The sequence below is a fragment of the Anomaloglossus baeobatrachus genome, chromosome 5, assembly GCF_048569485.1.
Source record: "Anomaloglossus baeobatrachus isolate aAnoBae1 chromosome 5, aAnoBae1.hap1, whole genome shotgun sequence".
NCBI lineage: Eukaryota > Metazoa > Chordata > Amphibia > Anura > Aromobatidae > Anomaloglossus > Anomaloglossus baeobatrachus.
The window spans coordinates 365,451,643-365,478,564 of NC_134357.1; the positions used below are offsets into that span (position 1 = coordinate 365,451,643).

General features: G+C 51.2%; 1 protein-coding gene across 1 annotated transcript in view; it reads left to right on the plus strand.

Annotated features, from left to right (window-relative positions):
* Positions 1-26,922, plus strand: part of DHX8 (DEAH-box helicase 8) — a 133,036-nt gene that overhangs the window by 28,834 nt on the left and 77,280 nt on the right. The window contains 6 exon segments of the mRNA XM_075349955.1: positions 885-957; positions 2,143-2,228; positions 4,345-4,454; positions 6,016-6,336; positions 6,452-6,596; positions 7,146-7,349. Coding sequence (XP_075206070.1) covers positions 885-957; positions 2,143-2,228; positions 4,345-4,454; positions 6,016-6,336; positions 6,452-6,596; positions 7,146-7,349 — 939 coding nt within the window.

Consider the following 26,922-nt stretch of genomic DNA (forward strand, 5'->3'; position numbering starts at 1 on the left):
CCATCCTGAGAATACCAGCCTTCAGCCGTATGGCTTTATCTGGCTGGTTTTAAAATTTTCGACCCCATGCCGTTTTTTTTTAATTATTTAATTATTTATTTCACTGCACAGTATAGACACGCCCACCGGCTTCTGTGATTGGGTGCAGTGTGACACCAGTCACTCAGCGTGGGGGGCGTGTCTCACTGTAACCAATCATAGGCGCCGGTGGGCGGGGAAAGCAGGGAATACGAGATTGTTTAATGGGCGGCCGGCTTTTTCAAAACAGTAAAAGCCGCCGGAGCAGTGTGAACGCCGTGCAGCGCAGCGCTGGGGATCGTGGAACGGTGAGTATGAGAGAGGGGGTAAGAGTGATAGACTGACATGGACAGAGAGTGAGGGACAGAGATAGTGACGGACTGACAGAGATTAGTGCATGACAGACATTGTGAGGCGCTTCAGAACGCAGCTTTTCAGCTGCGCTCTGAAGCGGACCTTTTTTAAGCTGCGGTGCAGAGCGCACACCTGCGCACATAGCCTCAGACATCAAAATCGTATGAGGGATGTCACACGTTACAATTGACTAGGTTCGTGCAACAAAACACTCAATTCTAGACAAAGATACGATGTGTTTGCGATCAACGGTTTTGCGTTCAATCCTGATCGCACGTAGATGTCACACGCAGATACCTCACAAACGATGCCGGATGTGCGTCCCTTACAACTTGACCCCAACGACGGATTGTGAGATATATTGAAGTGTGTGTTGGGGGCTTAAGTCCTACAGCCATTGCCCTGTGCTCGGGATTCTACCACTAGATCAGACGTATATGTATAACACATGCCTTTAATAATGAATGGTAAGCTGGTATTGAAGACTCACATTTCTGATCATTTCTCTCTAGGATTCTCTCATAAGCAATCTGTTGCGGTTGATTCAGACCATGAGGCCGCCAACGAAGCCATCAACAAGTCAAGGTACATCTGGACTTCCTCTGTATAGACCTGTTCTGGGGATGTCATTAGAGTTGGTGCGAATGTATTCACCCATCTCATTCTGTCGGCCACGACAGTGTTCTGTGACCGCTGCATGTCACGTGAGCGAGTGTAGTGGTGCTTACCGGTCTGCATCAACGGCTCTACGTCATGTGCGTCAGGCTGCAACAATGACATTGTGCCAAGCCGGCTAATCAAAAGAATAGCTACTGATGCCGGCAACTAAAAGGCAGTAAAGTCATACACTAGATGCTGTCATGGATCACAGAATGGGAACCGAAAATCCGTTCGCACCAACACTTATTGTCAGAATTATTGCAGTTTTCTCCTTATCTGATTCCTGACATGTTTGTGTTCTCTTCAAAGGTCCTAAAAAACACTTTAATTGGACAGGTCCTCCATATGAGATTGGTGGGGGTCCAGCACCCCGTACTACCAGGTCCGGCTGTAATCAATGTAGGGAGCAGAGCACGGCAGCTCCATCAAAATGGCTGCAAAAAGCAATACTTGGAGTAGATAGCCGTCATTAGGGGGGTGTAGGGTGTCAAACAATCTTATATTCATTAATATCTGATTCAATAACAAACCCTTTAAAGTGAACCAATCACCAGGATTTTCATATATAACCTAAATCCAGTTCTATACTGGCACTATCAGGCTGATTCTATACATACCTTTTAGTTGTGAGATCGGATGTATACTTTCTAAAATACAGGCAAGTAAAGATTCTGGAATGCACTGTTACTTGAAGATAGCAGCTATAGAATATGTAATAGGCGGGCCGGGTTTTGCTAGTTATTCTCACCACTGTCGGCCTGCCTGTCCTTCCTCCCCCTTGTCTCTGTTGTTACAGCGGGAGGAAGGAGGAAGGACAGGCAGGCCGACAGTGGCGAGAATAACTAGCAAAACCCAGCCCACTTATTACATATTCTATAGCTGCTATCCTCAAGTAACAGTGAATTTCACAAACTTTACTTTCTTATATTTTAGAAATTGTACATCCGATCTCACAAATAAAGCCATGTATAGAATCCACATGATTGCGCCAATATAGCACTGGCTTTAGTTTATATAGGATGATCCTGGTGATTAGTGCGCTTTAAGTATATAATATAATGTGGATGTTTATAATATCTAATCTTTTTATTTTTTATTTTTTTGTTAAAGAAGTTAATTTAAAGCCAAAATCTGAAAAAGAGAAGATGAAAGATCTGTTTCCAGCACTTTGCAGACCAGACAATCCCAGTGTTCGGGTAAATACATATGTATTATTATGTGTGCCCTCATGTTTAGCTTCTTGGAGGGATTGTTTGTGTGGAGCGATTATCAAGAATAGAAGGAAGGAGGGAATCCTCTGATTGGGACCTTGCTCTTTTAGAAAAGAACGAACACTATTAACCCCTTCACAACCATGGACGGCTATATCCGTCATGGAGCATGTCCCGTTAAGCCCCGCCCCCTGCCGCGAGCAGGCGGTGGCGGTCGGCACACACATCAGCTGTTTTCAACAGCTGACATGTGTGCCTGCTAGCCGCAGGTGGAATTAACCCCTTAAATCTTGCTGCCAAAGTCTGGCAGCAAGATCTATATGCGCGCGGCCATGTTTTTTAACTTACCGCCGCCCCCACCGGAAGTCACGTGCGTGATCACGTGATTATCGGTGGTTGCCATCGTAGCACAGGGTCATGTGATGACGCCTGCAGCTATGAGGTTTCACTTTCGTTTTCCCTCGGCACGGAGCAGAGGGAAACAGAAAGTGACTGTATCTGCTGTTTACAGCTGTATAGCTGTGATCAGCAGATAGATAAGAGCGATCGGATTGCTGATCGCTATAGCCCCCTAGGGGGACTAGTAAAATAAAATAAAAAAAAAAGTTTTTAAAAAAAAGTTCAAATCACCCCCCTTTCCCACCATTGAAAACTAAAGGGTTAAAAAATAAATAAATATACACATATTTGGTATCGCCGCATTTAGAAATGCCCGATCTATCAAAATATAAAATCAATTAATCTGATTGGTAAACGGCGTAGTGGCAAAAAAATTCCAAACGCCAAAATTAAGTTTTTTGGTCACCGCAAGTTTTACGCAAAATGCAATAACAGGCGATCAAAACGTAGCATCTGCACAAAAATGGTACCATTAGAAACGTCAGCTCGAGACGCAAAAAATAAGCAGTCACTGAGCCATAGATCCCAAAAAATGAGAACGCTACGTGTTTCGGAAAATGGCGCAAAACGTGTGCCACTTTTATTGAATAAACTTGTGAATTTTTTTTAACCCCTTAGATACAAGTAAACCTATACATGTTTGGTGTCTACAAACTCGCACCGATCTCAGGCATCATACCCACACATCAGTGTTACCATATAGTGAACACCATGAATAAAACATCCCAAAAACTATTGTGCCATCACACTTTTTTTGCAATTTTTCCGCATTTGGAATTTCTTTGCTGTTTTCCAGTACACCATATGGTAAAACTTATGGTTTCGTTTAAAAGTACAACTTGTCCCGCAAAAAACAAGCCCTCATATGGGAAGATTGACGGAAAAATAAAAAAGTTACGGCTCTCGGAAGAAGGGGAGCAAAAACGGAAAGTGCCCCGGGGCTGAAGTGGTTAAAGCGCCACCAGCGGTTTTGTTTTTCAACGCAGAAGTGGTGCTTTAAGAGTAAGCCTCCTTCCTTTAGCGTTATACTCGCCCTCCGGTGTTTTCATCTTTTTTCAGTACCGCTCCCGTTGCACTTCACCATCTTCTGCCTGTAGCTTCTGACTGTCCAGAAGTCAGAAATTACGTCACAAGCTCCCAATGCATCTCTATGAGACTCAGAACGAGGCTCCCATAGAGTTGTATTGAGTTGTGATCTCTGGCAAACTCCATGAAACACTGGAGCTGCCAGCAAACCACAAATCTCTGGAGTCCGACTGGAGCGACACTATACAAACATGAAGATGGCGGGAGGTGTGTATTAAACAGAACTGCCTCCCCCAGGAAACTAAGTGATACATCATTAGATTCAGGGTCTTTTTTTCTTAAATTATAATCGTAGACCTTGAGGAAAGCAAGCACGTGGCTTTATGAATTTCATCATGAGGAGCTTTAGTTCGGCCAGGGAGATAAGTGGCTGTCAAGAGACTTGGACAAGTTGTAGAGCTTAAAAGAATTGGATTTTGGAGGTCCAATCGCTGGAGTACTGTATTATGTCATTATAATATTGGTGGTGTTGTGTGACCATGGTATGGAGGACAAGAGCTCATATTGCTCCCAAAAGCTGAACTAGTGCAGCTGATCACCCAAGATCAGAGACGTCCCTTGCATCTGTCAAATGTCTGTCATCTGGAAATCCACAGATTCTGTTTCATCTCTACAGACCATGCTGGATCCTGAGGATGTAAAGGTGGCCGCAGATGTCTTGGAACAGCTTGATGCATTAAAGCCAAGTATGGAGGGCAAGGAGAAAGAGCGGAGCAGTAAGCACAAGTGAGTGTCAGCTAGAAAAGCTTACAGGAGTATCCTACAAACAACGATTCTTTGATCGTGAGGTCCCAAAGTACCTGTATCAACGTAGTGGTAGTGTGCATACACGATCGCCGCATGGCACAGAGGTGTACCTGCATTCCCATGTGTGAAGCAATGGTCAGCCATTTGCAATACTGTCCTGTTCATACAGGGAGAATACATTCCCATCATTGTGGTTAGTGGAGGCCCCAGGGGCTGGACCCATACAATCATACAGTATCTGGCAATAGTTTGGAAACATGTTCCTTCAAGGGTTTTCCTTGTTCTTATTGGAATGTGCATATTGTAGATTCAGACTGAAGGTAGCAAAATTATGAGAGAGCGCATATGGAAACAAGGAGTAAAGGAACATGTGTGAAAACCAGCATATATGTTAAGCCTCAGATTCCTCAAAGTGCCCCCCTTTTGCTCTGATGATGGCTTTACACCCTCTTGACATTTCTTCAAGTAGTTTCATCTGGTAGATGGAAGGAAAGCTTTTCACACTTACGGGAAGGAGGAGATTTTAGTCCACCATAGCTCTCTGTACTGGCTTATAGAGGGGGTGGTCCTGAACGAGTTAACCTGTTTGGTTATTCAGTGACTCATCCTTTATCACATAATGGTATGTTTTGGGGCTTTATTCCCTCAGCCATATTGCAGCATATTTTCAGATCCAAATTATGGCTTCAGTTCTGGTCTTCTGAGCTGGACTGACCACCTTAATATGTTTATGACGCTGTTAGTTTGAGTCAGGAGCCCCCGAGCGTAAAGGGGGCTTTACACGCTACGATATCGTTAATGTTTTATCGTCGGGGTCACGTCGTTAAACGTCCTCCAAAGTGGTGAAAATCGTTCACCATGGATGGAGAGGTCGTCCTAAAACCAAAAATTGTTAATGGTTGTTTCTAGATGTTGTTCCTCGTCCCTGCGGCAGCACACATCGCTGTGTGTGACACCGCAGGAGCGAGGAACCTCACCTTACCTGCGTCCCGCCCGCAATGAGGAAGGAAGAAGGTGGGCGGGATGTCTGTTCCGCTCATCTCCGCCCCTCCGCTTTGATTGGCCGGCCGCTTAGTGACGTCGCGGTGACGTCGAACGCACCTCCCCCTTGAGGGAGGGATTGTTCGGCAGTCACAGCGACGCCGCTGACCAGGTAAGTGCGTGTGACTCTGCCGTAGGGATAATGTTCGCTGGTGCAGCGATTACACAATATCGCATGCACGACGGGGGCGGGTGCTTTTGCGTACGATATCGCTAGCAATTGCTAGAAATATCGTAGCGTGTAAAGCCCGCTTAAGTCTTAACCATGACCAGAAAATAGACCCACTATATGGCCATGTTATTCACATGATCGCATGGTGTGTGTATTTACTGATATCCTAGGCAGATTTACCAAGTAACAGTTTAAAGGGATACAGTGGGTAAATGTTATGATAGATTAGTAGAGATTGACAGCCATATTTCCCAGAAACTACCTGAGCATTACTGTAAGTAGCACATTATGTCATGTCCTTTTATCTCACCTTTTATATATTACTAGGGATAAGAAGAAAAGAAGCCGCAGTAGAAGCCGAGAGAGGAGTCGAAAGCACAGGCACAGATCCCGCTCAAGATCCAGAGACAGGAAAAAGTCAGGGAGACAAAGGTCAAGGAGCCGCAGCCCTCTCCGGAATAGATACCGGAGCCCTGTTAAGGAGGAACACACAAGCCGAAATCAGCGGTCAGAAAAGAATGAAGAGCGCTGGAGGGAAAAGCACGTGGATAGGCCCCCTCCAGAAGAGCCATCCATCGGAGATATCTACAACGGAAAGGTCACCAGTATCATGCAGTTTGGGTGTTTTGTTCAGTTGGAGGGCCTGAGGTGAGATTCAGTGATTTTTCTGGTGAAGTCCAATGATTGGCAGCACTTCTCCTTGCAGTTTATTCATTGACTGGGCTAATAGTTCACTAAAAATGATAATCATCTGTTCCTACAGGAAACGCTGGGAGGGCTTGGTCCATATTTCGGAGCTAAGAAGAGAAGGACGGGTGGCAAATGTGGCTGATGTTGTCAGCAAAGGTCAAAGAGTAAAAATCAAGGTGCTTTCATTCACTGGGTGCAAAACCAGCCTCAGTATGAAGGTGAGTATAAGTGACCATGTGTAGTTTAGAGTATAGTATTTAAAGGGGTTGTCCAGTACTAGAACAACCCCCTCTGATTCTATATGTTTCTTCCAGGTAAAATAATACACTATACTTGCTTCCCTTCCCAGTGGTATCCGGGATTGCAGTGACGGGGCCCATGTGTTGTGACGTCACGCGGGCCCCGCGTCCAATCAGCTCCGGCTTCCTTCTTACCGACCTATTGAGTTAATCAACAGGAAGTGAGTGCAGCGCTGCACTCACTTCCTGTTGATTGTTTATCAGGTTTAAAGGCGGGGAGAAGGAACCCTGTATAATTCTATAGTCCTAGTGGAACAGGCTGCTACGGGAGGTAGTGAGCTCTCCATCAATGGAGATCTTTAAGCTAAAGATGGATAAACGTATAACTGGATGATTTAGGACCCGATGGCCCTTGAGGTCCCTTCCAACTCTACCATTCTATGATTCTAAGTCTTAATTCCTAATCCTGTCTCCATTATAACATTGCCTTCAGTGTATGACTGTAATATTTTAATTTATTGACTGTAGGATGTGGATCAAGACACTGGAGAAGATCTGAACCCAAACAGAAGGAGGAATCTGGTTGGGGAGAACAATGAGGAGGCTTCAATGAGGAACCCCGACCGACCCAGCCACCTCTCACTAGTAAACGCCCCAGAGGTTGAAGATGACACCCTAGAACGGAAGCGTCTCACTAAGATTTCTGACCCAGAAAAGTGGGAGATTAAGCAGGTGCAGTATCTCCTTTCTTGGGGGAATACAGCTATTTTAGTAGTGGTAGGAGATATGTTCTATAGGTATATGGCGTATTGAAGAAATTATTCTGATAAGATCAAGAACCGCTTGTAATGATGTCTCCACCCTGATAGTGCTTGGTTTTCCTCTAAAAACAGGCAGGCTGACCCTGGCCTCTGTAGGCCTTTTCTTCAGTACTGTGCAGCATTATTTCTTATGAAGCGGTCTTCCATGAAAGCTGTTTTCCTAGCCAGGGGTAAAGCAGAAAAGAGGCGAAAAATGCTTAGGTATTGGAGCGGTTCAGTATTCTTTGAAGACTTGTCCCATCAGGAACACCCTGTGTTCTATGTGTGATGTCTCATTCCATTACTACTTCTGTTAACAGTGGAGAGTCATTAGATTGAGTGGCTTCTGCCCTGGAGTGCCCATTGTGCATTGTAGCAGGTTGTCACTGGATTACCAGCTGTGCCTGCAGCTGTTAAATGCTGTTGTTAATCTCTGAAGTGGCATTGACATCGCTGGCATTAGGGAACATCATTCTGTGTGCCCATCAGTGTGCCCTTGACGTAATTGTGTGTTGCCTGACAGCTTGGGGCCCCCTGAATACTTCCGTGATGGTCGAAACGGTTCACCTGTGAAAGCCAGGATGTAGCTGATATCCACAGGAGAATGAGATTTTCACTATAGACTGCATTACAGTACTATTGCTGTATACAGTACAATCAGTCGGATGATCACAGGTTCATATCTCCTAAGTTTTAGTAAAAAGTGAAAAAACATAAAATAAGAGTTCAAATCGCCCCCCTTTTCCTCCCATTAAAAATAAAGAAATAAAAAACATACATATTTGGTACAGCTGCGTCTGTAAAAGTCCGCTCTATCAAAATCTAAACTCATTAATCTGAATGGCCAATGATATAAGGGAAAATTGAAACGCCAGAATAATGGTTTTTCAGTCCAGCAACACTGCAAAAAAAGTGGGATAAGAAGCGATCAAAACCTCGTATATGCCCCAAAATGGTATCAAGAAACACGTTAGCTCAGAGTGAAAAAAAAAACAAACTCAAAGTTCCATTGACTGAAAACTAAAAATGTTAAAAGTTTGAGAAAATGGAGACATTAGCAATATTATTTTTTTATTTATTTTTACAAATGTGAGAAATATTTTCTTTGTCGCTCCATTGGGAGACCCAGACAATTGGGTGTATAGCTTCTGCCTCCGGAGGCCACACAAAGTATTACACTTTAAAAAGTGTAACCCCTCCCCTCTGCCTATACACCCTCCCGTGGATCACGGGCTCCTCAGTTTTATGCTTTGTGTGGAAGGAGGCACACATCCACTCATGCATTCTCAACTTAGTTATGTCGGTTGGAAGAAAAGAGGGCCCCCACGGGGCCCCCGGCATGTTTCCCTTCTCACCCCACTACGTCGGCGGTGTTGTTAAGGTTGAAGTACCCATTGCGGGTACAGAGGCTGGAGCCACATGCCGTCTCCTTCACCATCCCTTAAGCGGCTCTGGGAGAAGTGGGATCCTAAGCGGTCATCCATTTACTGGGACCGTGCTCCATCCGCAGCCCCTGTGGGAACCTGCCGGACCGGAGCCTCTTCAACCTCAGGGACCGGGCCCTGCAACTCAAAGGTACTCTGTGTCCCCACAGGGGACTGTGCAGGGAGCGCACCTTCTTCCCGGAAGCCGCGGCGGCTGCTGAATTCAGGAGGCCGGGGGACTTCCGCGCCAACCGTGCCTGCTTGTCGGGCGCGGTCTCAAATTTAGTCCCCGGCTTCATCGCGGCCTAGTCGCAAAAATCCCGCCCCCGGGCCTGCCTGTCAGGGGTAAGGGCGGGATTACCGACCTGACGTCGGATGTGAGGGCTGGAGCATCCTGCATGTTTCCTCCCCCCTCACTGATCACTGTGGGGACCCCAGATTCCCGCACTTTTGCTGGCGCCACCCACGGCTCCACTCCTCCCCTGAGAGCTCCGGCAGCCATTTTTTGGCATTCTGCCGGTGGAGGATTCTCAGTGAACAGCTCTGCAGCTCCGGGGGATCCAAGGCAGGGAATCAGGAGGACACACTCCGCTCGTTAGCGGTCGGTAAGCCACACCGGTCACCCGGTGCTGGTCCCCCTAGGGTGCCGGATTAGATACGTATATATCTATATCTATCTGTTCGGTGGGCTGTATACCCCTTTCCCATATACCCTCAGTGATCACTCTCCTAGGAGACAACATCATGTCGTCCACAAGGAGCAAAGCTGCTAAGGCACAGGGTTTTTTTGCGGCCTGTACCTCTTGTGGGGCTATGTTACCTGCGGGTTCCACCTACCCTCACTGTGAGCAATGCTCGACCCCTGTTTCGCTTGCTCAGCCGGAGCCTCGGACACTGGTGGGCCCCTCGACTCATGTAGACCCCCCTGCTCCCCCTGACCAGGCTGCAGGGACAGAGCGCCTCTTTTGCTGAGAAACTCTCTTAGTCACTTTCTCAATCCATTGCACAGTCTATGGACAAATGGTCTTCTAAGCTGCTAGAGGCTTTGCAGTCCAGACCGGACCCTTCACAGGGCCCGGCCCCTGTTGGCTCGTCGCCTCCAGGCCCCTCTCGGTCCGTGCCACAGCGTGCTCATAGGTTGGCCCCTCGGTCTCAGGCGGAGGACCCCTGCCCCGACCGCAGCCCCCGACCGGCTAAGCGGTCTCGCTGGGACTCTTCCCCGACTTCCTCTCGCTGCTCGGGATCCCAGCTTGAGGACTCTCTGGAGGACGAGGCGGATGTCGCAGCTCAGGGCTCTGACCCTGACGTCGCCCTTAACCTTGATACACCTGAGGGGGACACGTTAGTAAATGATCTTATCTCATCCATCAACCAGGTGTTAGATCTCTCTCCCCCGCCTCCTCCTGTAGAGGAGTCGGCGTCTCAGCAGGAGAAACACCAGTTTCGGTTCCCCAAACGTACACGCAATACGTTTTTTGATCACTCTAACTTCAGGGACGCTGTCCAGAAGCCCAGAGCGGTCCCGGACAAGCGCTTTACTAAGCGCCTCACTGACACGCGTTACCCCTTCCCATCTGAAGTCGTTAAGGGTTGGGCTCACTGTCCCAAGGTGGATCCTCCAGTCTCAAGATTGGCAGCTAGATCCGTGGTGTCGGTTGCAGATGGCTCATCGCTAAAAGATGCCACTGACAGACAGATTGAACTCCTGGTGAAGTCCATCTATGAGGCCATGGGCGCGTCTTTTGCCCCGGCCTTTGCAGCCGTGTGGGCACTCCAAGCTATCTCGGCTTGTCTGACTGAGATTAATGCTGTCACACGTAATTCTGCTCCGCAAGTTGCGTCTTTGACCTCTCAGGCGTCAGCCTTTTCATCCTACGCCATGAACGCCGTCCTGGACTCTGCTAGCCGTACAGCTGTAGCATCCACAACTCTGTGGCAGTCCGCAGGGCCATGTGGCTGCGCGAATGGAAGGCAGATTCGGCTTCCAAGAGGTTCTTAACCGGTTTGCCGTTTTCTGGCGACCGTTTGTTTGGCGAACGATTGGATGAGATTATTAAGGAATCCAAAGGAAAGGATTCCTCCTTACCCCAGGCCAAACCTAAGAGACCTCAACAGAGAAAGGTTCAATCGAGATTTCGGTCCTTTCGTCCCTCCGCCAAGTCCCAATCCTCTTCGTCCAACAGGCCGGAGAAAGGCCAGAGGAACTCCTATGCGTGGCGATCCAAGTCTCGCCCACAAAAGGCCGCAGGAGTCACTGCCTCCAAGACGGCTTCCTCATGACTCTCGGCCTCCCCTGACCGCATCCTCGGTCGGTGGCAGGCTCTCCCGCTTTGGAGACGCCTGGTGGCCACATGTTCAAGACCGATGGGTGAGAGACATTCTGTCTCATGGTTACAGGATAGAGTTCAGCTCTCGTCCTGCGGCTCGCTTCTTCAGAACCTCTCCACCCCCCGCTCAGGCCGACGCACTTTTTCAGGCAGTAGCCGCTCTAAAGATGGAAGGAGTTGTTATCCCCGTTCCCCTTCAGGAACGTGGTCGCGGTTTTTACTTCAACTTGTTCGTGGTGCCAAAAAAGGACGGGTCATTCCGTCCTGTTCTGGACCTCAAGCTGCTCAACAGACATGTGAGAACCAGACGGTTCCGGATGGAATCTCTCCGCTCGGTCATCGCCTCAATGTCACAAGGAGACTTCCTAGCATCGATCGACATCAAGGATGCTTATCTCCATGTACCGATCGCACCCGAGCATCAACGTTTCCTGCGTTTCGCCATCGGGGACGAACACCTCCAGTTCGTGGCATTGCCTTTCGGCTTGGCGACAGCACCACGGGTTTTCACCAAAGTCATGGCATCCGTTGTGGCAGTCCTGCATTCTCAGGGCCACTCGGTTATTCCCTACTTGGACGATCTCCTAGTCAGGGCCCCGTCTCGGGTGGCGTGTCAACAAAGCCTATCTGTCGCTCTGGCGACTCTCCAGCGGTTCGGGTGGATCATCAACTTCCCGAAATCCAAGTTGACACCGACCCAATCACTGACGTACCTTGGGATGGAGTTTCATACCCAGCAAGCGTTAGTCAAGCTTCCGAGAGACAAACAGCTTTCTCTGCAGGCAGGGGTGCAATCCCTTCTTCGGAGTCAGTCACACCCCTTAAGGCGCCTCATGCACTTCCTGGGGAAGATGGTGGCAGCTATAGAGGCAGTCCCGTTCGCGCAATTCCATCTTCGGCCACTCCAATGGGACATTCTCTGCAAATGGGACAGGAGTTCGGCTTCCCTCGACAGGAACGTCTCTTTCTTCGGCGCTCCATTGGGAGACCCAGACGATTGGGTGTATAGTACTGCCTCCGGAGGCCACACAAAGCATTACACTAAAAAGTGTAAGGCCCCTCCCCTTCTGGCTATACACCCCCAGTGGGATCACTGGCTCACCAGTTTTCTGCTTTGTGCGAAGGAGGTCAGACATCCACGCATAGCTCCACTGTTTAGTCAGCAGCAGCTGCTGACTATGTCGGATGGAAGAAAAGAGGGCCCATTCTAGGGCCCCCAGCATGCTCCCTTCTCACCCCACTTTATGTCGGCGGTGTTTGTTAAGGTTGAGGTACCCACTGTGGGTACGGAGGCTGTTGCCCACATGCTGTTTTCCTTCCCCATCCCCCTGAGGGGCTCTGAGGAAGTGGGATCTTACCGGCCCCCAAGCCCTGAGGCCGGGCTCCTTCCACAGACCCATAGAACCTGCTGGATACGGAGCTGGGTACCGTTCAGGGACAAGGCCCTGCGACATTCAGGTACTCTGTGTCCCAAACAGGCCGCGCACATTCCAGACTTGCTGGGTGTGCTAGTGCGCCGGGGACAGTAGCGCTGCGCGCTGGGGGTACAGTCACTACAGTTTTTCTGAGTGACTTTATGTGTTGGGGACTGCCGCGCCGACCGCCCCTGGAGCGGCGGCGCAGCTGCGACTTGTAGTGCGCCGGGGACTTAGCGCCGACCGTGCTTTTACGACGGCGTCGCTTATAAATTTAGTCCCCGGCTTCTGCGGCCTAGCTCCGCTTCGTTCCCGCCCCCACCCTGTCAATCAGGGCAAGGGAGAGACGCTGTACGATTAATCAGCGCCGAGGGCTGGAGTCTTATTTACATGCTCCAGCCCTCTCACTGAGCACAGGGGGACGCTGGTTTCCCGCTTTTTGTCTGCACACGCCCAGGGCCCGCCCCTCTCCATAGGACGCCGGCAGCCATTCCTACATGCAGTCTGGCTGGAGAACGGACACAGGCTCTGGGAGACCCAGACAAGGGATTTCTGGCGACCACACACCCGCGTTAAGCGGGCGGTAAGCAGCACTTTTAGTGCTGGCCCCACTAGTGCCACAGTGTTATATTGGTGTACATTTTTTTCTCTATACCATATATATATGTATATATATATTGCACTGTAAGGTCGCTTCTTGGCTGTATATCCTATCTTGCTCTGAGGAGACGACAACATGTCATCCGCAAAACGCAAGGGTGCCAAGACACAGGCTGCAGCTGCACAGCAATACGCTACTTGTGCCGCTTGTGGGGCTGATCTACCGGCAGGTTACAATGACCCCCATTGTGTGCAATGTTCGGTCCCTGTGCCACTTCGTCAGCCGGAGTCTATGGTGGTAGTGGCCCAGGCAGAGTCGCCAGTGAACCCTGTCCCGGTGACGGGGACAGAGTTTGCAGTTTTTGCTGACAAGATGTCTGTCACTATGACAAAGATACTAGAGACCTTGCAGGCCAGGCCAGTTACTCAGACCATGGACACTGCTGCGGCAACGTTCCCCGGTCCCCCTCAGTTGGAGTTAATCCGTGATTCAAGGGGGTCCCAGGCATCTCAGCCTGACGGCTCTGATTCAGATGACAGTCCCAGGCAGCCTAAGCGTGCTCGCTGGGAGAGACCCTCCACGTCATCACGCGGATCAGGGTCTCAGCGAGAAGAGTCTCTACATGATGAGACAGAGGAGGGTGATCAGGAGTCCAATCCTGAAACCGCTCTCAATCTGGATACTCCTGATGGTGACGCCATGGTAAATGACCTTATAGCGGCCATCAATAGTCTATTGGAAATTTCTCCCCCTGCCCCTTCTGCAGAGGAGGCAGCTGCACAGCAGGAGAAGTTCCATTTCAGGTATCCCAAGCGTAAACTGAGTACTTTTCTGGACCACGCTGACTTCAGAGAATCAGTCCAGAAACACCATGCTTACCCAGACAAGCGTTTCTCCAAACGTCTTAAGGATACACGTTATCCCTTTCCCCCTGACGTGGTCAAACGCTGGACCCAGTGTCCAAAGGTGGACCCCCCAATCTCCAGGCTTGCGGCTAGATCCATAGTTGCAGTGGAGGATGGGGCTTCACTTAAAGATGCCAATGACAGACAGATGGACCTTTGGTTAAAATCTGTCTATGAAGCTATCGGCGCGTCGTTTGCTCCAGCATTCGCGGCCGTGTGGGCACTCCAAGCTATTTCAGCTGGTCTGGCACAGGTGGACTCTATCGTACGTCCAGCAGTGCCGCGAGTAGCGTCCCTAACCTCGCAAATGTCTGCGTTTGCGACTTACGCTATTAATGCTGTCCTGGACTCTACAAGCCGTACCTCAATGGCGTCTGCCAACTCTGTGGTTTTGCGCAGAGCCTTGTGGTTAAAGGAATGGAAAGCGGATTCTGCTTCCAAAAAATGTTTAACCAGCTTGCCACTATCTGTAGATAGACTGTTTGGTGAACAATTGGCTGAAATCATTAAACAATCCAAGGGTAAATACTCCTCCTTACCCCAGCCCAGATCAAGCAAACCTCAACAGAGGAAGTGGCAGTCGAGGTTTCGGTCCTTTCGAGGCTCCGGCAAGACCCAATTCTCCTCGTCCAAAGGGACTCAGAAGGAGCAAAGGAGCTCAGATTCCTGGCGGGCTCACTCACGCCCCAAGAAAGCAACCGGAGGAACCGCTTCCAAGGCGGCTGCCTCATGACTTTCGGCCTCATCCCTCCGCATCCTCGGTCGGTGGCAGGCTCTCCCGCTTTTGCGACATTTGGCTGCCACAGGTCAAGGACCGGTGGGTAACAGACATTTTGTCTCACGGGTACAGGATAGAGTTCAGTTCTCGTCCTCCGCCTCGGTTCTTCAGAACCTCCCCACATCCCGACCGAGCAGATGCCCTTCTGCAGGCGGTGTGCTCACTAAAAGCAGAAGGAGTGGTGATCCCTGTTCCTCAGCAGGAACAAGGGCAAGGTTTTTACTCCAATCTCTTTGTGGTTCCAAAAAAGGACGGCTCGTTTCGTCCTGTTCTGGACCTAAAGCTGCTCAACAAGCATGTGAACGCCAGGCGGTTCCGGATGGAATCCCTCCGCTCCGTCATTGCCTCAATGTCTCAAGGAGATTTCCTTGCATCAATAGACATCAAAGATGCTTATCTCCACGTGCCGATTGCTACAGAGCACCAACGTTTTCTACGTTTCGTGATCGGAGACGACCATCTCCAGTTCGTAGCTCTGCCATTTGGTCTGGCGACAGCCCCACGGGTTTTCACCAAGGTCATGGCGGCAGTGGTAGCAGTCTTGCATTCTCAGGGACATTCCGTGATCCCTTATTTAGACGATCTACTTGTCAAAGCACCCTCTCAAGAGGCATGCCAACACAGCCTGAATGTTGCGCTGGAAACTCTCCAGACTTTCGGGTGGATCATCAACTTTTCGAAGTCAAACCTGGCACCGACTCGATCACTAACGTATCTTGGCATGGAGTTTCATACTCTCTCAGCGATAGTGAAGCTTCCGCTGAACAAGCAGCGGTCACTACAGACAGGGGTGCAGTCTCTCCTTCAGGGTCAGTCGCACCCCTTAAGGCGCCTCATGCACTTCCTACGGAAGATGGTGGCAGCAATGGAGGCAGTCCCGTTTGCGCAGTTTCATCTGCGCCCACTTCAATGGGACATTCTCCGCCAATGGGACGGGAAGACAACTTCCCTAGACAGGAAAGTCTCCCTTTCTCAGACGGCCAAGGACTCTCTGCAATGGTGGCTTCTTCCCACCTCATTATCACAGGGAAGATCATTCCTGCCCCCATCCTGGGCAGTGGTCACGACAGACGCGAGTCTGTCAGGGTGGGGAGCAGTTTTTCTCCACCACAGGGCTCAAGGGACGTGGACTCAGCAGGAGTCCACCCTTCAGATCAATGTTCTGGAAATCAGGGCAGTGTATCTTGCCCTATTAGCCTTCCAGCAGTGGCTGGAAGGAAAGCAGATCCGAATTCAGTCGGACAACTCCACAGCGGTGGCATACATCAACCACCAAGGAGGGACACGCAGTCGGCAAGCCTTCCAGGAAGTCAGGCGGATTCTGATGTGGGTGGAGGAAAGAGCATCCACCATATCAGCAGTTCACATCCCGGGCGTAGAAAACTGGGAAGCAGACTTCCTCAGTCGCCAGGGCATGGACGCAGGGGAATGGTCCCTTCACCCGGACGTGTTTCAGGAAATCTGCCGCCGCTGGGGGGTGCCGGACGTCGACCTAATGGCGTCTCGGCACAACAACAAGGTCCCGACCTTCATAGCGCGGTCTCGCGATCAAAGAGCTCTGGCGGCAGACGCCTTAGTGCAGGATTGGTCGCAGTTCCGGCTCCCTTATGTGTTTCCACCTCTGGCACTCTTGCCCAGAGTGTTACGCAAGATCAGATCCGATTGCGGCCGCGTCATACTCGTCGCCCCAGACTGGCCGAGGAGGTCGTGGTATCCGGATCTGTGGCATCTCACGGTCGGCCAACCGTGGGCACTGCCAGACCGTCCAGACTTACTGTCCCAAGGGCCGTTTTTCCATCGGAATTCTGCGGCCCTGAACCTGACTGTGTGGCCATTGAGTCCTGGATCCTAGCGTCTTCAGGATTACCCCAAGGGGTCGTGGCCACCATGAGACAGGCTAGGAAGTCTACTTCTGCTAAGATCTACCACAGAACGTGGAAGATTTTCTTATCCTGGTGCTCTGCACAAGGAGTATCCCCCTGGCCATTCGCGTTACCTGTCGTTCTTTCCTTCCTGCAATCTGGGTTGGAAAAGGGCTTGTCGCTCGGCTCCCTTAAGGGGCAAGTCTCGGCACTATCCGTGTTTTTTCAGAAGCGTCTAGCACGACTTTCTCAGGTGCGCACGTTCCTGCAGGGGGTTTGTCATATCGTACCTCCGTACAGGCGGCCGTTAGATCCGTGGGATCTAAACAAGGTCCTTGTTGCTCTCCAGAAGCCGCCCTTCGAGCCTCTGAGGGATGTGTCACTTTCTCGACTCTCACAGAAAGTGGCCTTTCTGGTAGCGGTCACGTCTCTTCGGAGAGTGTCTGAACTAGCAGCGCTGTCATCCGAAGCTCCTTTCCTGGTGTTCCACCAGGACAAGGTAGTGCTGCGCCCCATTCAGGAGTTTCTCCCTAAGGTGGTATCCTCTTTTCATCTTAATCAGGATTTCTTCGTCGCTCCATTGGGAGACCCAGACGATTGGGTGTATAGCTACTGCCTCCGGAGGCCACACAAAGCATTACACTAAAAAGTGTAAGGCCCCTCCCCTTCTGGCTATACACCCCCAGTGGGATCACTGGCTCACCAGTTTTCGGCTTTGTGCGAAGGAGGTCAGACATCCACGCATAGCTCCACTGTTTAGTCAGCAGTAGCTGCTGACTATATCGGATGGAAGAAAAGAGGGCCCATATAGGGCCCCCAGCATGCTCCCTTCTCACCCCACTGGTGGTTTGCAAGGTTGAGGTACCTATTGCTGGTACGGCGGCTGGAGCCCACATGCTGCTTTCCTTCCCCATCCCCCTGAGAGGCTCTGAGGAAGTGGGATCTTACCGGCCCCAAAGCCCTGAGGCCGGGCTCCATCCACAGACCCATTGAACCTGCTGGATGTGGAGCGGGAGTGCCGTTCAGGGACATGGCCCTGCACCATTCAGGTACTCTGTGTCCCCGTACACACAGGCACAGCACACTCCAGACTTGCTGGGTGTGCTAGTGCGCCGGGGACAGTAAAGGGTTACAGTCACTGCAGCCTAGCTGAGTGACTTTATTTATTGGGAACTACCGCGCCGGACGCTCCGGGAGCGGCGGCGCGGCTGGGACTTGTAGTGCGCCGGGGACTTAGCGCCGACCGCGCTTTTACGGCGGCGGCGCTTATAAATCCAGTCCCCGGCTTTTGCGGCCTAGCTCAGCTTCGTTCCCGCCCCCACCCTGTCAATCAGGGTAGGGGAGAGACGCTGTACAATCAGCAGCGCCGAGGGCTGGAGCCTTATTTACATGCTCCAGCCCTCTCACTAGACACTGTGGGACGCCGGTTTCCCGCTCTGACTTGGGGCACGCCCACGGCCCGCCCCTACTCATACGAGCTGGAGAAGGACGCCGGCAGCCATTCCTGCAGCCCGAGCTGAGAGAACGGACTCTGGGCAAACAACAGGACTAGGGCGACCACACACCCGCTTATAGGCGGGCGGTAAGCGGCACCTGGGGTGCTGACACTAAATACCGCTGTTTGTCTATTTGTATTTTAAGTACACTGCATAGGTCGCTATTTTGGGCTATATGCCCTCTTAGATGGCGACACATCAGCAGCAGGAAAGCATGGGTGCTAAGGCACAGGCTTTCTATGCTGCTTGTATTGCACGTACTGAAGTGTTCATGTGTATTTATGCTTGTATGCTATACACTGCACTGTACGGTCGCTAGTCTTGGCTATATTCGCCATAGAATGGCTAGACTACAGCAGCAGAAAAGCAAGGGTGCTGAGGCACAGGTTTTTTTCTATGCTGCTTGTATTGCAGGTGTTGCAGTGTTCATTTGTACTTATGCCTGTATGCTATACATTGCACTGTATGGTCGCTATTCTGGGCTATATTCCCCTAGATGGCTAGTCTACAGCAGCAGAAAAGCAGGCTTTCTATGCTGCTTGTATTGCATGTGCTGCAGTGTTCATTTGTACTTTATGCTGGTATGATATACATTGCACTGTACGGTCGCCATTCTTGGCTCTATAAGTCGGCAGCAGCATATAAGCAACACAGGCTTTCGATGCTGTTTTTGCTGCATGTGATACTGTTCCACGGCACTGCTCCCCATTGGGTGCAATGCTCCCCTGTAGCACTTGGTCAGCCGGGGTCTCTACTTGACGTGGCCAAAAGAACCACCTCTCAACCCTGTCCAAGGACAGGGACGGAGTTGCAAGGGGATAGAGACTTGCAGTCCGGACAGGCCATGGGCAATCTGGATCATTGCTCCCTGGCCACCCTCACTTGGAATAAAATCGGTGCTCCGGGGGGGGTCCCAGGAGGCTCTCTGTATGATGAGGCACACGTAGCTCATCAGGACTTTGATCCTGACACCGCTCTCACTCCGGATACACCGGATGGTGACGCCATAAGGCATGATCCTATAGCGTCCATCAATGGAATGTTGGATCTTTCTCCCTCAGCTCCCCCAGCGGAGGAGTCAGCTTCACAGCAGGAGAAGTCCCATTTCAGTAGCTCAAACGTATATTGAGTATTGTTCTGGCCACGCTGACTTCAGAGAAGCAGTCCAGGAACACCACGCTTCCCAGATAAGCGTTTTCTCCAAACGTATTACGGATACACGTTATCACTTTCCCCCTGACGTGGTCAGGCGTTGGACCCAGGGTCCAAGGGTGGATTCTCCAATCTCCAGGCTTGCGGCTAGAGCCATAGTTGCAGTGGAGATGGGACTTCACTTACAGATGCCATTGACAGACAGATGGACTCTGGTTGAAATCTGTCTATGAGGCTATCGGCGTGTCGGTTGCTCCGGCATTCACAGCCGTATGGGCACCCTAAGCTTTTCAGCTGTTCTTGCGCAGCTGGTCTTGAGCACAGGTACATCTGTGCCGCAGGGGCGTCGGTAACCTCGCAATGTCTGCATTGCGACTTACTCTATTAATGCTGTCCTGGAAGGACAGTCGAGGTTTCGGTCCTTCCCAGGCTCGGGCAGGTCCCAATTGTCCTCGTCCAAAAGGGCTGAAAAGCCTCAGAGGGGCTCAGCTGCCGGCCGGGCTCAATCACGCCCAAGGAAGGCAGCCGGAGGAACCGCTACCAAGGCGGTCTCCTCATGACTCTCAGCTCTCTCATCTTTCCGCATCCGCGGTTGATGGCAGACTCGCTCGCCTTTGGCGACATTTAGCTGCCACAGGTCACAGACCGGTGGGTGAGGGACAGTGTGCCCACGTGCACAGGACAGAGTTCTGTTCTCGTCCTCCGACTCGATTCTTCAGAACGTCCCCACCTCCCCACCGAGCCGATGCTCTTCTGCAGGCATAAGGAGTGATTATCCCGGTTCCTCTTCAGGAACAAGACACGGTTTTCCTCCAATCTGGTTGTGGTGCCAAACAAGGATGGCTCTTTCCGTTCCGTTCTGGACCTAAAACTGCTCAACAAGCACGTGGAGGCCAGGCGGTTCCGGATGATACCCTCCGCTCCGTCATTGCCTCAATGTCTCAAGGAAATTTCCTAGCATCAATAGACATCAAAGATGCTTATCTCCACGTGCCGATTGCTACAGAGCACCAATGTTTTTCTACATTGCGTGATAGGAAACGACCATCTTCAGTTCGTAGCTCTGCCATTCGGGCTGGCGACAGCCCCACGGGTGTTCGCCAAGGTCATGACGGCAGTGGTAGCAGTCTTGCACTCACAGGGACACTCTGTGATCCCTTACTTGGACGATCTACTTGTCAAGGCACTCTCTCAAGAGGCATGCCAACTCAGCCTGAATGTTGCACTGGAGACTCTCCAGACGTTCGGGTGGATAATCGACTTTTCAAAGTCAAACCTGTCACCGACCCAATCACTAACGTAGCTTGGCATGGAGTTTTCATACCCTGTCAGCGCTAGTGAAGCTTCCGCTGGACAAGCAGCGGTCACTACAGACTGGGGTGCAGGCTCTCCTTCAAAGTCAGTCGCACTCCTTAAGACGCCTCATGCACTTCCTCGGGAAGATGGTGGCGGCAATGGAGGCGGTTCCGTTTGCGCAGTTTCATCTGCGTCCTCTAATTGGGACATTCTCCGCCAATGGGACGGGAAGTCAACATCCCTGAACAGGAAAGTATCCTTTTCGGAAGGACTCTCTGCAATGGTGGCTTCTTCCCACCTCATTATCACAGGGAAGATCCTTCCTACCACCGTCTTGGGCGGTAGTCACGACAGACGCGAGTCTGTCAGGGTGGGGAGCAGTTTTTCTCCACCACAGGGCTCAGGGTACGTGGACTCAGCAGGAGTCCACCCTTCAGATCCATGTTCTGGAAATCAGAGCAGTGTATCTTGCCCTACTAGCCTTCCAGCAGTGGCTGGAAGGAAAGCAGATCCGAATTCAGTCGGACAACTCCACAGCGGTGACATACATCAACCACCAAGGGGGGACACGCAGTCGGCAAGCCTTCCAGGAAGTCCGGCGGATTCTGACGTGGGTGGAAGCCACGGCCTCCACCGTATCCGCAGTTCACATCCCCGGCGTAGAAAACTGGGAAGCAGACTTCCTCAGCCGCCAGGGCATGGACGCAGGGGAATGGTCCCTTCACCCGGACGTGTTTTCAGGAAATCTGTAGCCGCTGGGGAAGGCCGGACGTCGTCCTAATGGCGTCCAGGCACAACAACAAGGTCCCAACCTTCATAGCACGGTCTCGCGATCACAGAACTCTGGCGGCAGACGCCTTAGTGCAAGATTGGTCGCAGTTCCGGCTCCCTTATGTGTTTCCACCTCTCGCACTCTTGCCCAGAGTGCTACGCAAGATCAGATCCGACTACAGCCGCGTCATACTCGTCGCCCCAGACTGGCCAAGGAGGGCGTGGTATCCGGATCTGTGGCATCTCACGGTCGGCCAACCGTCGGCACTACCAGACCGACCGGACTTGCTGTCCCAAGGGCCGTTTTTCCATCGGAATTCTGCGGCCCTGAACCTGACTGTGTGGCCATTGAGTCCTGGATCCTAGGGTCTTCAGGATTATCCCAAGGGGTCGTTGCCACCATGAGACAGGCTAGGAAGCCCACGTCCGCTAAGATCTACCACAGAACGTGGAAGATATTCTTATCCTGGTGCTCTGCTCAGGGAGTGTCTCCCTGGCCTTTGGCATTGCCTACCTTTCTTTCTTTCCTGCAATCTGGGTTAGAAAAAGGTTTGTCGCTCGGCTCCCTTAAAGGGCAAGTCTCGGCGCTATCCGTCTTTTTTCAAAAGCGTCTAGCACGGCTTCCTAAGGTGCGCACGTTCCTGCAGGGGGTTTGTCATATTGTACCCCCGTACAAGCGGCCGTTAGATCCATGGGATCTGAACAGGGTACTAGTTGCCCTCCAGAAGCCGCCCTTCGAGCCTCTGAGGGAGGTCTCACTTTCTAGACTATCACAGAAAGTGGCTTTACTGGTAGCGATCACATCTCTTCGGAGAGTGTCTGAGCTAGCAGCGCTGTCATCCAAGGCTCCTTTCCTGGTCTTCCACCAGGACAAGGTAGTGCTGCGACCCATTCAGGAGTTTCTCCCGAAGGTGGTATCCTCTTTTCATCTTAATCAGGATATCTCCTTGCCTTCCTTTTGTCCTCATGCAGTTCATCGGTATGAGAAGAATTTACATTTGTTAGATCTGGTGCGAGCACTCAGAATCTACATTTCCCGCACGGCGCCCCTGCGCCGTTCCGATGCACTCTTTGTCCTTGTCGCTGGTAAGCGCAAAGGGTCGCAGGCTTCCAAAGCCACCCTGGCTCGATGGATCAAAGAACCAATTCTTGAAGCCTCCCGTTCTGCTGGGCTTCCGGTTCCATCAGGGCTGAAGGCCCATTCTACCAGAGCCGTGGGTGCGTCCTGGGCATTACGACACCAGGCTACGGCTCAACAGGTGTGCCAGGCGGCTACCTGGTCGACTCTGCACACTTTCACCAAACATTATCAGGTGCATACCTATGCTTCGGCAGACGCCAGCCTAGGTAGAGGAGTCCTGCAGGCGGCAGTTGCCTCCCCGTAGGGGAGAGCTGTTTTGCAGCTCTAACTTGAGGTATTAATTTACCCACCCAGGGACAGCTTTTGGACGTCCCAATCGTCTGGGTCTCCCAATGGAGCGACGAAGAAGAAGGGAATTTTGTTACTTACCGTAAATTCCTTTTCTTCTAGCTCCTATTGGGAGACCCAGCACCCGCCCTGTTGTCCTTCGGGATTTTTGGGTTTTTTCGGGTACACATGTTGTTCATGTTGAACGGTTTTTCAGTTCTCCGATGTTACTCGGAGTGAATTTGTTTAACCAGTTATTGGCTTTCCTCCTTCTTGCTTTTGCACTAAAACTGGTGAGCCAGTGATCCCACTGGGGGTGTATAGCCAGAAGGGGAGGGGCCTTACACTTTTTAGTGTAATGCTTTGTGTGGCCTCCGGAGGCAGTAGCTATACACCCAATCGTCTGGGTCTCCCAATAGGAGCTAGAAGAAAAGGTATTTACGGTAAGTAACAAAATTCCCTTCATCTCCTTGCCTTCCTTTTATCCGCATGCAGTTCATCGGTATGAAAAGGAATTACATTTGTTGGATCTGGTGAGAGCACTCAGAATCTACATTTCCCGCACGGCGCCCCTGCGCCGCTCGGATGCACTCTTTGTCCTTGTCGCTGGTAAGCGCAAAGGGTCGCAGGCTTCCAAAGCCACCCTGGCTCGATGGATCAAAGAACCAATTCTTGAAGCCTACCGTTCTGCTGGGCTTCCGGTTCCATCAGGGCTGAAGGCCCATTCTACCAGAGCCGTGGGTGCGTCCTGGGCATTACGACACCAGGCTACGGCTCAACAGGTGTGCCAGGCAGCTACCTGGTCGAGTCTGCACACTTTCACCAAACATTATCAGGTGCATACCTATGCTTCGGCGGACGCCAGCCTAGGTAGAAGAGTCCTGCAGGCGGCAGTTGCCTCTCCGTAGGGGAGGGCTGTCTTTGCAGCTCTAACATGAGGTATTTCTTTACCCACCCAGGGACAGCTTTTGGACGTCCCAATCGTCTGGGTCTCCCAATGGAGCGCCGAAGAAGAAGGGAATTTTGTTACTTACCGTAAATTCCTTTTCTTCTAGCTCCTATTGGGAGACCCAGCACCCGCCCTGTTGTCCTTCGGGATTTTTGGTTGTTTTGTTTTTCGGGTGCACATGTTGTTCATGTTGAATGGTTTTCAGTTCTCCGATGTTACTTCGGAGTGAATTTGTTTAAACCAGTTATTGGCTTTCCTCCTTCTTGCTTTTGCACTAAAACTGGTGAGCCAGTGATCCCACTGGGGGTGTATAGCCAGAAGGGGAGGGGCCTTACACTTTTTAGTGTAATGCTTTGTGTGGCCTCCGGAGGCATTACTATACACCCAATCGTCTGGGTCTCCCAATAGGAGCTAGAAGAAAAGGAATTTACGGTAAGTAACAAAATTCCCTTCTTCCCTTGCAACCAAGACGTCACTTCAGTGGTGGCTGCTTCCCAACTCTCTGTCGCAGGGAAAATCCTTCCTGCCCCCAACCTGGGCTGTAGTCACCACGGACGCGAGCCTGTCAGGGTGGGGAGCGGTTTTTCTCCACCACAGGGCTCAGGAAACCCGGACTCCGATAGAGTCATCCCTTCAGATCAATATTCTGGGAATAAGGGCAGTGTATCTAGCCCTATTGGCTTTTCATCGGTGGCTGGAGGGCAGGCAGATCCGTATCCAGTCGGACAACGCCACTGCCGTCGCATACATCAACCACCAAGGCGGCACTCGCAGTCGTCAAGCCTTCCAGGAAGTCCGACGGATTCTGCAGTGGGTGGAAGCCACAGCTTCCACCATCTCCGCAGTTCACATCCCGGGCGTAGAGAACTGGGAAGCAGATTTTCTCAGTCGTCAGGGCATGGACGCGGGGCAATGGTCTCTGCACCCAGACGTGTTTCGAGAGATCTGTCGCCGCTGGGGAACGCCAGACGTCGATCTCATGGCGTCACGGCACAACAACAAAGTCCCGGCATTCATGGCACGGTCTCAGGATCACAAAGCTCTGGCGGCGGACGCGTTACTTCTGAATTGGTCGCAGTTTCGACTGCCTTATGTGTTTCCTCCTCTGGCGATGCTGCCCAGAGTGTTACGCAAGATCAGGTCCGACTGCCGTCTCGCCATTCTCGTCGCTCCAGACTGGCCGAGGCGGTCGTGGTACCCGGATCTGTGGCATCTCACGGTGGGTCAACCGTGGGCGCTTCCAGACCGCCCAGACTTGCTGTCACAAGGCCCGTTTTTCCATCTGAATTCTGTGGCCCTCAACCTGACTGTGTGGCCATTGAGTCCTGGCTCCTAGCGTCTTCAGGGTTATCTCAGGATGTCATTGCCACCATGAGACAGGCCAGGAAGCCTACGTCCGCCAAGATCTATTATAGGTCTTGGCAAATCTTCCTATCCTGGTGCGCTAATAACGGTTTTACTCCATGGCCGTTTGCCTTACCCACTTTTCTTTAATTCCTTCAATCCGGAATGGGCAAGGGTTTGTCACTTGGCTCTCTCAAGGGCCAAGTATCAGCGCTCTCCGTGTTTTTTCAAAAGCGCCTAGCCAGGCTTCCGCAGGTCCGCACGTTCTTGCAGGGAGTTTGCCACATAGTCCCACCTTACAAGCGTCCGCTGGAACCCTGGGATCTTAACAGGGTGCTAACGGCTCTTCAGAAACCACCTTTCGAGCCGCTGCGGGATGTCTCTCTATCACGTCTTTCGCAGAAGGTGGCCTTCCTAGTGGCAGTCACATCACTTCGGAGAGTGTCTGAGCTAGCAGCGCTGTCATGCAAAGCCCCCTTCCTGGTGTTTCACCAGGATAAGGTGGTTCTGCGACCGGTCCCGGAATTTCTCCCTAAGGTGGTATCTCCTTTTCATCTCAATCAGGATATCTCCTTGCCTTCATTTTGCCCTAATCCAATTCACCAGTGTGAAAAGGATTTGCACTCTTTGGATCTTGTGAGAGCACTCCGGCTCTACGTGTCTCGCACGGCGCCCCTGCGTCGTTCAGATGCGCTCTTTGTCCTTGTCGCTGGCCAGCGTAAGGGCTCGCAGGCTTCCAAGTCAACCTTGGCTCGGTGGATCAAGGAACCGATTCTCGAAGCCTACCGTTCTTCTGGGCTTCCGCTTCCTTCAGGGCTGAAAGCCCATTCTACCAGAGCCGTGGGTGCGTCCTGGGCATTGCGGCACCGGGCGACGGCTCAGCAGGTGTGTCAGGCAGCTACGTGGTCTAGTCTGCACACTTTCACGAAACACTACCAAGTGCATACCTATGCTTCGGCAGACGCCAGTCTAGGTAGGCGAGTCCTTCAGGCGGCGGTTGCCCACCTGTAAGAGGGGGCCGTTTTCGGCTCTCTGTTATTGAGGTATTTTTTTACCCACCCAGGGACTGCTTTTGGACGTCCCAATTGTCTGGGTCTCCCAATGGAGCGACAAAGAAGAAGGGAATTTTGTTTACTTACCGTAAATTCCTTTTCTTCTAGCTCCTATTGGGAGACCCAGCACCCGCCCCTGTACCCTTCGGGCTGGTTGTTTTTTTGTGTACACATGTTTTTCATGTTGAATTGTTCTTTTGGTTCATGGTTTGCAGTTCTCCGAACATCCTTCGGATTGAATTTACCCTAGACCAATTTAAAAGTTTTCTCCTTCCTGCTTTTGCACCAAAACTGAGGAGCCCGTGATGCACGGGAGGGTGTATAGGCAGAGGGGAGGGGTTACACTTTTTAAAGTGTAATACTTTGTGTGGCCTCCGGAGGCAGAAGCTATACACCCAATTGTCTGGGTCTCCCAATAGGAGCTAGAAGAAAAGGAATTTACGGTAAGTAAACAAAATTCCCTTCTTTTCACCCAAAAAAATAAAAAGCAAACGATGCGTGTTTGGTATGGCGGGATTACCTGGAGAATCATATTATATACATATATACATATATAATTTTTACTGTATAGGGAACAAACTAAAAAAAAATAAATTGTGGAATTCCACTTTCTCTATCGTTTCATTGGGGGACACAGGACCATGGGTTATGCTGCTGTCACTAGGAGGCTGACACTAAGTAAACAGAAAAAGTTAGCTCCTCCCCAGCAGTATAACCCCTGAGCC